The sequence below is a fragment of the Colobus angolensis genome, unplaced genomic scaffold (genome assembly GCF_000951035.1).
Source record: "Colobus angolensis palliatus isolate OR3802 unplaced genomic scaffold, Cang.pa_1.0 Scaffold119, whole genome shotgun sequence".
Lineage (NCBI taxonomy): Eukaryota > Metazoa > Chordata > Mammalia > Primates > Cercopithecidae > Colobus > Colobus angolensis.
Window position 1 is genome coordinate 7169870 of NW_012113030.1, and position 10669 is coordinate 7180538.

Genomic DNA, 10669 nt, shown 5'->3' on the forward strand with positions numbered 1-10669 from the left:
TAACAGAGTGAGACTCTATCTCAAAAAAAAAAAAAAAAAAAAAAACTTGATCCAGAAGAAACTGGTTTGCATGTTAATTGAGTCATTCAGCATTCACTGAGCCCCTCTGTGCTGGACCCTGTGCTGGGTGGTGCTGGGGACACAGAGGTGACCACAGTAGCCTGGGCCCTGCCTCCCAGGGCTCCCAGTCCAGTGGAGGAGAGAGGCCTGTCCCTAGACAGTGACAACCCAGAGTGGGCAGAGCTGGGAGCAGAGGGAGCCCAGGGAGTTCCCAGGGGGCTCCTACCCAGCCTGAGGAGGTAAGGGAGGCTTCCTGGAGGAGGTATGGGAGCTGAGACCTGGAGGATGAGGAGGAGCAGGGCTGGCAGAGTGGAGAGGAGATTTTGTGGAGGCGAGAGAGAGCGTGGTGAGTTACTAGTGATCAGTCTCGTAGGGCTTGTCTCTGCAGCCTGTACTGCAGGACCCCCTACTGGAGAAGCTTCTGCTGGACTCCAGGACAGGGTCCATGGACCTGAAGGTCCCCTGAGTCAGTGGCTGGGTCTTTTGGGTGCTTGTCATTTGGGTGGAGCTGCATTTCTTTCTTGTCACTGTCACACTGTATCTCTGGGGATCTCTCTCTTTTTAAGGGCCAGTCATCTTAACGATTGAGGCCATTCTCACACAGAGTCAGGGGCTCTCCTGGGGCAGTGGGTGCAGGAGAAGGCTGCAGCCGTATCATCACCAGGCTCTGTACCTCAGGTGTGGCCCAGGTGTGGCCAGCCTCCTTCACTGGGCGTGCATGTCCAAGTTTCCTGTCTCTGGCCAGTCTCCTTTTCCTGCTCTCTTTCCATCCTGGAGATGGAGTGGTGCAGTAGGCGGCTTCAGGCGACCACCTGTGGTTCTAAACTTCTTCAGGAACAAGAGAAAGATGGGGAGGAGCGAGACAGCAAGGAGAGCAGCCAGCAGAGAAAGCGGAAGAAGCGGCCCCCACCCAAGGGGCTGTTCATCCCTCCTCCACCCTCCACGGCTGGGGAGCCCAGCCCTGCAGGATGCCACCAGAGTCGCCTGCGGTCGCCCATGTTCCTGGTGGACCACCTCCTGAAGGGCTTATTCCAGTGCTCCCCCTACACACCGCCCCCAATGCTCAGTCCCATCCGGGAGGGCTCTGGAGTGTACTTCAACACCCTCTGTTCCACGTCCACTCAGGCCAGCCCTGACCAGCTCATCAGCTCCATGCTCGGTGAGTGAGGCTGGGGCACTCACTCTGTGATCCCAGGGTGGATCGCCTGCGGACCACGGCCACTCTCCCTTGTAGCATTGGGTTCAGTGATTGTCTCCTGCCTGGGTGTACCTAGTCTCAGGGTTCCTTTGCTACTCAGATGTGCCCCAGAACTGAGCTAAGTGCCTTCTAGTGCATAGAATTTTACAGACCGAAAGAAAACGTAGAGGCCGTTTATCTTACCATGCTTCTGCCTGCCCTTCTGTGTCATTATCATTTCCTTTATTGAGGCAGAGTCTTGCTCTGTCACCCAGGCTGGAGTACAGTGGCTCGATCACAGCTCACTGCAGCCTCGATCTCCTGGTCTCAAGCAATCCTCCAGCCTCAGACTCCCAAATAGTTGGGACTACAGATGCGCGTCACCACACCTGGCTAATGTTTTATCTTTCGTAGAGATGGGGTCTTGCTGTGCTGTCCAGGCTGGTCTTGTGTTCCCGGACTCATGTGATTTTGTTGCCTTGACCTCCCAAAGTACTGGCATTAAATGTGTGAGCCACCCTGTCTAGCCTGTGTCATTTCCTTTTTTTTTTTTTTTTTTTTTGAGACAGAGTATCACTCCGTCACCCAGGCTGGAGTGCAGTGGCGCGACCTTGGCTCACTGCAACCTCCAACTCCCAGGTTCAAGCGATTCCTGCCTCAGCCTCCCAAGTAGCTGGGACTACAGACATGTGCCATCATGCCTGGGTAATTTTTGTATTTTTAGTAGAGATGGAGTTTCACCATGTTGACCAGGCTGGTCTCGAACTCCTGACATCCAGTAATCCACGCTCCTCAGCCTCCCAAAGTGCTGGGATTACAGGCGTGAGCCACTGCGCCTGGCCTGGCCTATGTAATTTTCCTAACAGCTTTATTGGGCTGTACTACACATGCCTTGCAAATCACCCATTTAGAGTATGCAGTGGTTTTTAGGATATTCACAAGGCCGTGCACCCATCACACAGTCTCATTTTAGAGCACGCTTAGCATCCTCGAAGAAGCCGGAACTCATTACCAGTGACTCCGCCCATATCCCCACAGTCCCTTCTTCCCCAGCCTGGGCACCCACTCATCTGCCTTCTCTCTTTGGATTTGCCTATTTGGGACATTTCATGTAAGTAGAATCCTACAATATGCAGCCTTTTGTGTCTAGTTTATTTCACTTGGCGTGTTTTCAGAGTCCCTTCGTATTGTAGTGCATATCAGTGCTCAATTCCTTTTTATGGCTGAACATTTTTCCCTTGTACAGATGGGCCCCATTTTATTTATTCATCAGTTGATGGACATTTGGGTTGTTTCCACTTTGGGCTATTATGAATAATGCTGCCATAAACATTCGTGTAGAAATTTTTTGGGTTTTTTTGGGAGACAGGGCCTCACTCTGTCACCCAGGCTGGAGTACAGTGGTGTGATCACAGCTCACTGCAGCTTCAACCTCCTGGGCTCAACTGATCCTTCTGCTTTGGCCTCCAGAGTAGCTGGGCCTACAGGCGTGCGCCCCCATGCCCGGCTAATTTTTGTAATTGTTTTTATGTAGGGAGGGGGATCTTGCCATGTTGCCCAGACTGGTCTCAAACTCTGGGGTGGGCCAGGCATGGTGGTTCATGCCTGTACCTGTAATCCTAGCACTTCGGGAGGCTGGGGCGGGTGGATCACCTAAGATCAGGAGTTTGAGACCAGGCTGGCCAACATGGTGAAACCTCGTCTCTACTGAAAATATAAAAATTAGCCGAGCATGGTGGTGGATGCCTATAATCCTGGCTACTCAGGAGGCAGGAGAATCACTTGAACTCAGGGCAGGATGTTGGGAACAGGCCCCCAAAAATCTGGCCATAAACTGACCCCAAAACTGGCTATAAACAAAATATCTGCCACACTGTGACATGTTCATGATGGCCATGACGCCCACGCTGGAAGGTTGTGGGTTTACCGGAATGAGGGCAAGGAACACCTGGCGGAAAACCGCTTAAAGTCGTTCTTAAACCACAAAAAATAGCATGAGTGATCTGTGCCTTAAGGACATGCACCTGCAGCAGATAACTAGCCAGACCCATCCCTTTATTTCGGCCCATCCCTTTGTTTCCAGTAAGGAATACTTTTAGTCTGTAATCCATAGAAACAATGCTTATCACTGGCTTGCTGTCAATAAATATATGGGTAAATCTCTGTTCAGGGCTCTTAGCTCTGAAGGCTGTGAGACCCCTGATTTCCCACTCCACACCTCTATATTTCTGTGTGTGTCTTTAATTCCTCTAGCGCCGCTGGGTTAGGGTCTCCCGGACCGAGCTGGTCTCGGCATCGGAGGATGCAGTGAGCCGAGACCGTGCCATTTCACTTCAGCCTGGGGAAAAGAGCAAAACTTGGTCTCAAAAAAAAAAAAAAAAAGGCCGGGCGCCGTGGCTCAAGCCTGTAATCCCAGCACTTTGGGAGGCTGAGACTCCTGGCTAACACGGTGAAACCCCGTCTCTACTAAAAAATACAAAAAAACTAGCCGTGCGAGGTGGCGGGCCCCTGTAGTCCCAACTACTTGGGAGGCTGAGGCAGGAGAATGGCGTAAACCCAGGAGGCAGAGCTTGCATTGAGCCAAGATCCAGCCACTGCACTCCAGCCTGGGTGACAGAGCGAGACTCCATTTAAAAAAAAGACCTCTGGGGTGAAACAATCCTCCTGCATTAGCTTTCCAAACTGCTGGGATTATAGGCCTGAGTCACCACACCCAGCTCTATGTACAGGTTTTTGTGTGGATTTATGTTATGCAGTGAGCAAAGATGGCACCACTGCACTCCAGCCTGGGCAACAGGAAAAACAAAAAAAGAGTTTTGTAATTTTGACTCTTAGGTTTAGTCTGTAATCAATTTTAAGATAACTTTTATATATATATATTACATGAAGTAAAGGTCCAAATTCATTTTTTTGTATGTGTATATCCAGTTCTTCCAGCAGCATTTTTTGAAGACTTCCCATTGAATTGACTTAGCATAATTCAATGTTAGAAATCAATTGACCATAAACATGTGGGTTTATTTCTGGGTGTTCAATTCTATTGCATTAATCTGTATGCTTATCCTTATGCCAGTATCATACTGTCTTGATTACTGTAGCTTTCAACTTTTGATTACTGTAGCTTTTAAGTTTTGTTTTTTTTGTTTTTGGGGGGTGGTTTGGAGGGGTTTTTTTGAGACAGAGTCGTGCTCTGCCACCCAGGCTGGAGTGCAGTGGCCTGATCTTGGCTCACTGCAGCCTCTAACTCCCAAGTTAGCCTCCCACTTCAGCCTCCTGAGTAGCTGGGATTACAGGGGTGCACCACCATGCCAGGCTAATTTTTGTATTTTTAGTAGAGACGGGGTTTTCTTATGTTGGCCAGGCTGGTCTTGAACTCCTGACATCAGGTGATCCACCCGCCTCAGCCTCCCAAAGTGCTGGGATCACAGGTGTGAGCCACCGCGCCAGGCCTGTTTCTTTAGATATTTCTGTCTCTTTCTCCTTTCCATCTGGTACTCTTGTTACATGTAGTTGCTGTACTTAATGGTATCCCACATTTCTCTGAGGCTCTATTTCTCTTTATTCTTTTTCTCTTTGTTCTTCAGATTTCACAGTCTCTCTTGATCTGTCTTCAAGTTTACAGATTATTTTCTTCCTGTCGACTCAAACCCATTGAGCCTCATTTTGGTTATTTTTTTTCTTCAACAGCTTCACTTGCCAATATTTTACTTTCTAACTCCAGAATTCCCATTTAGTTCTCTCTTTTTAATAATTTCTATCTCTTAATGATATTCCGTCTATGATGAAAAATTGTCATTATACCTTCCTTTAATTCTTTAAGCATGGGATCCGACAGGAGAGGCAGCCCCTGTCTGGGCTGCACCTACCTGGAGTAGAACCCTTGGAGCTGGGAGCTGGCTGGGTAAGGGAGCAGGTCACAGCTCAGATGCAACAGCCTCTTGTTCTTAGCAATATTCAGTTGATTATTTTTTATTTTTTTGAGATGGAATCTCACTCTGTTACCCAGACTGTAGCACAGTGGTACAATCTTGGCTCACTGCAATCTCCGCCTCCCAGCTTCAAGTGATTCTCCTGCCTCGGCCTCCCAAGTAGCTGGGATTACAGGCACCTGCCACCACGCCCAGCCAGTTTTTGTATTCTTAGTAGAGATGGGGTTTGCCATGTTGGCTAGGCTAGTCTTGAACTCCTGACCTCAAGTGATCTGCCCACCTCAGTGTCCCAAAGTGCTGGGATTACAGGCATGAACCACCACACCCGGCCTAGTTGAATTTTTTTAATAATATTTCTCCAAGTGCTGAATGACCTTAGGACAATTTCCAGAGACTTTAGTGTGCTGTTTTTATATATACGTATAATTGTCATGAGTTAATTTGTTTGCTGAGTTCCTTCCTCTACCTTTTCTGAAGTGCTGCCCTCTCCCATGGGATTTTTTTTTTTTTTTTTTTTGAGGTGGAGTCTCACTCTGTCGCCCAGGCTAGAGTGCAGTGGTGCCATCTTGGCTCACCACAAGCTCCGCCTCCTGGGTTCACACCATTCTCGTACCTCAGCCTTCCGAGTTGCTGGGACTATAGGCACCCGCCACCACGCCCGGCTAATTTTTTTGTATTTTTAGAAGAGACTTCACCGTGTTAGCCAGGATGGTCTCAATCTCCTGACCTCGTGATCCACCCACCTCGGTCTCCCAAAGTGCTGGGATTACGGGCATGAGCCACCGCGCCCGGCCAACCCACGAGATCTTCAAGAGCCTGCTTTCAGCTTCGTCCACACAGGCAGGCAGAGGACCCTGTGGGTTACCTGCTGTCTGTCTTTTTGAACCTTTTCACTCTGTGTTTTCTAGATCAAGTGGATGGGTCTTTTGGCATCTGTGTGGTGAAGGATGACACCAAGATCAGTATTGAGCCGTAAGTTGGGTCCTTCCCAGTGAAGCTGCTTTTACCCCACCTTGAGTTCTAGTGTCACTTTTCCCAAGTGTTCCTTCTTTCCGTGCGGGGGGTTCAGGTTTACTCACATAGGCTCCCTAGGCGTGAAGCGGTTGATTTTTCCAAGTATATGTAGGAAGACCCCCCAAAATTATTCCTTCTAGAAATTGTGTATATATATATATGTATATATATATATATATATATATATACCTGGAACCCCAAGGGGTTCCAGGTAGAATTGGTTACGGCACAGAGCGGGACTCCAGCGTGCCTGAGGGATGTGGCTGGACGGCTGTGGTGTGGACGTAGACACATGCCGGGTGTCAGCTTGTACCTCCACTGCCTTGACCCTGAGAGAGAAATGTGACAATGAAGGAAAACAGAGGAAGGGAGGAAGTGTCCCTGCAGAAGTTTCTGAAATGCCTGTGTGCATCTGCCGGGGACAGCATGTACCTGCTGCACCTGAGACAGCAGAGGGTTTCCACAGAGCAGGCTGTAGCCCAAGAGCAGGGCACACAGAGCATCTCCATTTCACTTCCCATCTCAGTCATGTTTGTACATCTCCCTTACCTGTGTGTGTGGCCTCGTTTCAGACATATCAATATAGGAAGCCGGTTTCAGGCAGAGATCCCAGAACTTCAGGAGAGATCCCTGGCTGGAATTGACGAGCATGTAGCTTCTCTGGTCTGGAAGCCATGGGGAGATATGATGATCAACCCAGAGACACAGGATAGAGGTGGCTGAGGCTTTGGGGCTAAATTCCTAAGGGCCCTTCTTTCCCCTCCATTTCCAGGGTGTTTTTCCTCTTGGGTCTCGAACTTCTGACCACTGGATCCAAGAAGCAGTGTGCCCTGGGCGTGGGAGGGAGCTGGCCCTTGGCCAGTGTTGCTTCTTCCCTGCTGCATTCTCCCTCCCCTACCTCTTTTGTCATATGGTGGCTGGTCAGGCCATCCAGAGTGGGTGCTGGGGACAGGGTTCTCCTCTTCCTCCTTGTCCCTCCCTGAGATGCAGGAGAGAGAAGGGGAAGGCGCCCCTCTCTGCTGTCTCTCGGGAAGGGTTCCTCCCTAGCAGCTGATGATTCCTGTGTGCCTCCTCTTCCTCATGTCCTTCTTGGAAACAGTGACTGAGCTCTGCAACGTGGCGTGCTCCAGCGTGATGCCAGGAGGGGGCACCAACCTGGAGCTCGCTCTGCACTGCCTGCACGAGGCTCAGGGCAACGTTCAGGTGAGGCACAGCAAGGGGACCCTCCCTGCTTTCCTGGGACCCAGGGTTCTAGGTGCATGTGACATGTGTCTGCTTCGGGGTTCAGAGCGGATGGAAACTGGAAGAAGACCGTCCATCCTTCTCCACAGCGGCTTTGAGATTGCAGTGGTCCTTGTGCACGGACTGTAGGGGAATGCTAAGACATGGGCCCAATTCGTAGCTAATTGGGGCAACAACCAAGTGCAGTGTTTCCTCTGAGATCTCAGGGGGCACTGGAGAAAGGAAGCCCCGAAGACCCAGCTCAGGCCCTGCATTCATCTGCTTCATTCCTTGAGTTTTAGCTTTCAATTGAACACTCATATATACAAACCTCTGATGCAACATAAATGCCTCTACCTACTCCAAGGACCCCCCGCCTCACAATTCTGGGTGTTAGAAAGTAAATTAAAAGTCTCACTGTGAGGAGCGGGAGAGGAAGAGCCACATTGCCTGTGTTCGGAATCTAAGAGTCATGCCATGGTCTTGCTTTTCACCAAGCTGAGAGGCAGTGTCTGGCATATAGCAGGTCCTCAGCAGAGTGGCAGTACATATTATTGGGTGCCTGCTGGTTGCCTGTACTGTAGGCACTGGGGCCAGGGCCAGCTGAGGGACTCCATGCTTGGTTTAATGCTCTGCTGTCTCTGTCTTGAAATTCTTGGCCAGGCGCGGTGGCTCACGCCTGTAATCCCAGCACTTTGGGAGGCCGAGATGGGTGGATCACCTGAGCTCAGGAGTTCAAGACCAGCCTGGATAACATGGTAAAACCCCATCTCTACTAAAAATACAAAAATTAGCCAGGCACGGTGGTGGGCACCTGTAATCCCAGCTACTTGGGAAGCTGAGGCAGAAGAATTGCTTGAACCTGGGAGGTGGAGGTTGCGGTGAGCCAAGATTGCACCACTGCACTCCAGCCTGGGCAACAGAGTGAGACTCCGTCTCAAAAAAGAAAAAAAAAAAACCCAGAAATTCTTAATGCTTTTTAAACAAGGAGCCCTGCATCTTCATTTTGCAACAGGCCTTACAAATTATGCAGACCCCGCAATGATGGCTTACACTAGTGATCGACATAAAATCCCTGCCCTCAGGGGGCTTACATTTTAGGAAAGTCAAAAGGAAATTTAGTTTTAAAAATTGTTAGCTAGGCTGGACATATGGCTCACACCTGTAATCCCAGCACTTTGGGAGGCCAAGGCAGGCGGATCACTTGAGGTCATGAGTTTGAGACCAGCCTGGCTAACATGGTAAAATCCCGTCCCTACTAAAAATACAGAAAAAAAAAAAAAATTAGCAGGGAGTGATGGCAGATGGCTGTAGTACCAGCTACTTGGGAGGCTGAGGCAGGAGAATCGCTTGAACTGGGAGATGGAGGCTACAGTGAGCCAAGATCATGCCAGTGCACTCCAGCCTGGGTGACAGAGCAAGACTCCCCAAAAAAGGAAAATTGTTAGCTAGCTGGGTACAGTGGTACCCACCTGTATTCCTGGCTACTTGGGAGGCAGAGACTGAAGGAACCCAGGAATTGGAGCTCAGCCTGGACAACATAGTGAGACCTCATCTTTAAAAATAAAATAAAATGTTTTTAATTGTTAGCTATTGACTAGAGCTATGAAGAAAATAAAAATGGGGCCCTAGACAAGGGTCATACTCCGCAAAATGCCATTCCCTAAGGAGCTTGTGCCAGAATAAATCTGCACACAGTCTCCTTCATCAAGATAGGCTTGCTGTGAAAAAATAACTTCAGCTGCATTCGGTGGTATGCCTGGTATCATAGTTGATGTGCCCACAGTTACAGGCTGGTGGCCCATCCAGGGCTACTTTGAATAACCCTGGGACAGGCAGTGACTTTAGGGACAGCCACAAGTGTTTTTCAGATGAATGGGAGGATGCTGGTGGTCCTCTTCCCCAACCTGGTCCTGGGCAGCCTGCCGTTCCTCTTGTTCCAGGTCGCCCTGGAGACTCTCCTGCTCCGAGGGCCCCACAAGCCACCGACACACCTGCTCGCTGACTATCGCTACACAGGTGACGGGGAAAGGCTGCCAGGCTGGTTTGGCCCAGCTGAGACCCCTATGAATCGGCCAGTTCTGTTGCAAGCTCTGCCTCTGCCTCCTGGAGTTCTCTTTGGGGGCCTTTGCCGGCCTTTGCCTGCCTTTCAGGAGGGCCTGTCCTTGTCAGGATGACTCAGTGGGTGCCACATTCTGCTAGTGGGATCCTGCTTCACCCTTTCCCAGTGGTTTCCTTACAGACTCTGCCCAGCCACAAAGGGAATGATCCTGGCCAGGGGGAGGGGAGATGGGCTTAGGTTCAGTGGTTGAATCCATCAGCTCTGGAGACAGGCTGCCAGGGCCCCCACCTGCCCTTAGGAAGCAACTGAAGCCTCGTTGCCACATCTGTTAAGTGGGGCTAGTAGTGGTCCCTCCCTTCTGGAGACTCTTTGAGTTTTTTTATGAGTTTGGCACATAATTGGTGCTCAGTAATGGCAGCTATAAAAGGGAAGGTGGTCTGCATTTCAGCCGTGGCTGTGGTCCCAGGACAAATGGCCTTCCCCCTGTCGGCTGTGTTCTTTGATAGGTTCAGACGTCTGGACTCCTATAGAGAAGAGGCTTTTTAAGAAGGCGTTCTATGCCCACAAGAAGGACTTCTACTTGATACACAAGACGGTAAAGTGAATGTGGGCTGGTGTCCAAGGCCCCGCCTCACACAGCTGAGACAAGCTCGATCTGCAGGGCTGGTCGGGGTCGGAGGGCCCCACCCTCACCTGCCTGTGGCAGCGCTCTTAGTTTAGACAGTTTACAGTGTCAAAAAGCCATCCTCGTGAACAGCTCCAAATGGTAGAGACCTGCATCACCTGCACAGAATAGTCTTCCATGTCCCTCCTCACAGTCCTGCTTCTGATTGGTGACCTCTGTTATGTATTCCACCAAGCAACAGGCGTTTCTGTCTGTACAAATTTTATATATACAGGTATGCATATACTTTTAAAAAGATAAGGGCCATCCATGGTGGCTTATGCCTGTAATCCCAGCACTTTGGGAGGCCAAGGTGGGAGAATCACTTGAGGTCAGGAGTTCCAGACCAACCTGGCCAACATGGTGAAACCCCGTCTACTCAAAATACAAAAATTAGCCGGGCATGGTGGTGAGTAATCCCAACTAGATGGCAGGCTGAAGCAAGAGAATAATTTGAACCCGGGAGGCAGAGGTTGCAGTGAGTGGGGATTGTGCCACTGCACTCCAGCCTGGGTGACAGAGTAAGACTGTCTCAAAAAAAA

At 50.0% G+C, this 10669-nt stretch overlaps 1 protein-coding gene across 1 annotated transcript in view; it reads left to right on the forward strand.

Moving 5' to 3' along the window:
• ZNF541 (zinc finger protein 541) overlaps positions 1-10669 on the forward strand; it is a 56814-nt gene that overhangs the window by 38682 nt on the left and 7463 nt on the right. The window contains exons 9-14 of the mRNA XM_011926693.1: positions 895-1219; positions 6075-6138; positions 6753-6895; positions 7280-7383; positions 9345-9420; positions 9970-10058. Of these exons, the coding sequence (XP_011782083.1) occupies positions 895-1219; positions 6075-6138; positions 6753-6895; positions 7280-7383; positions 9345-9420; positions 9970-10058 (801 nt within the window). The remainder of the gene's footprint in view (positions 1-894; positions 1220-6074; positions 6139-6752; positions 6896-7279; positions 7384-9344; positions 9421-9969; positions 10059-10669) is intronic.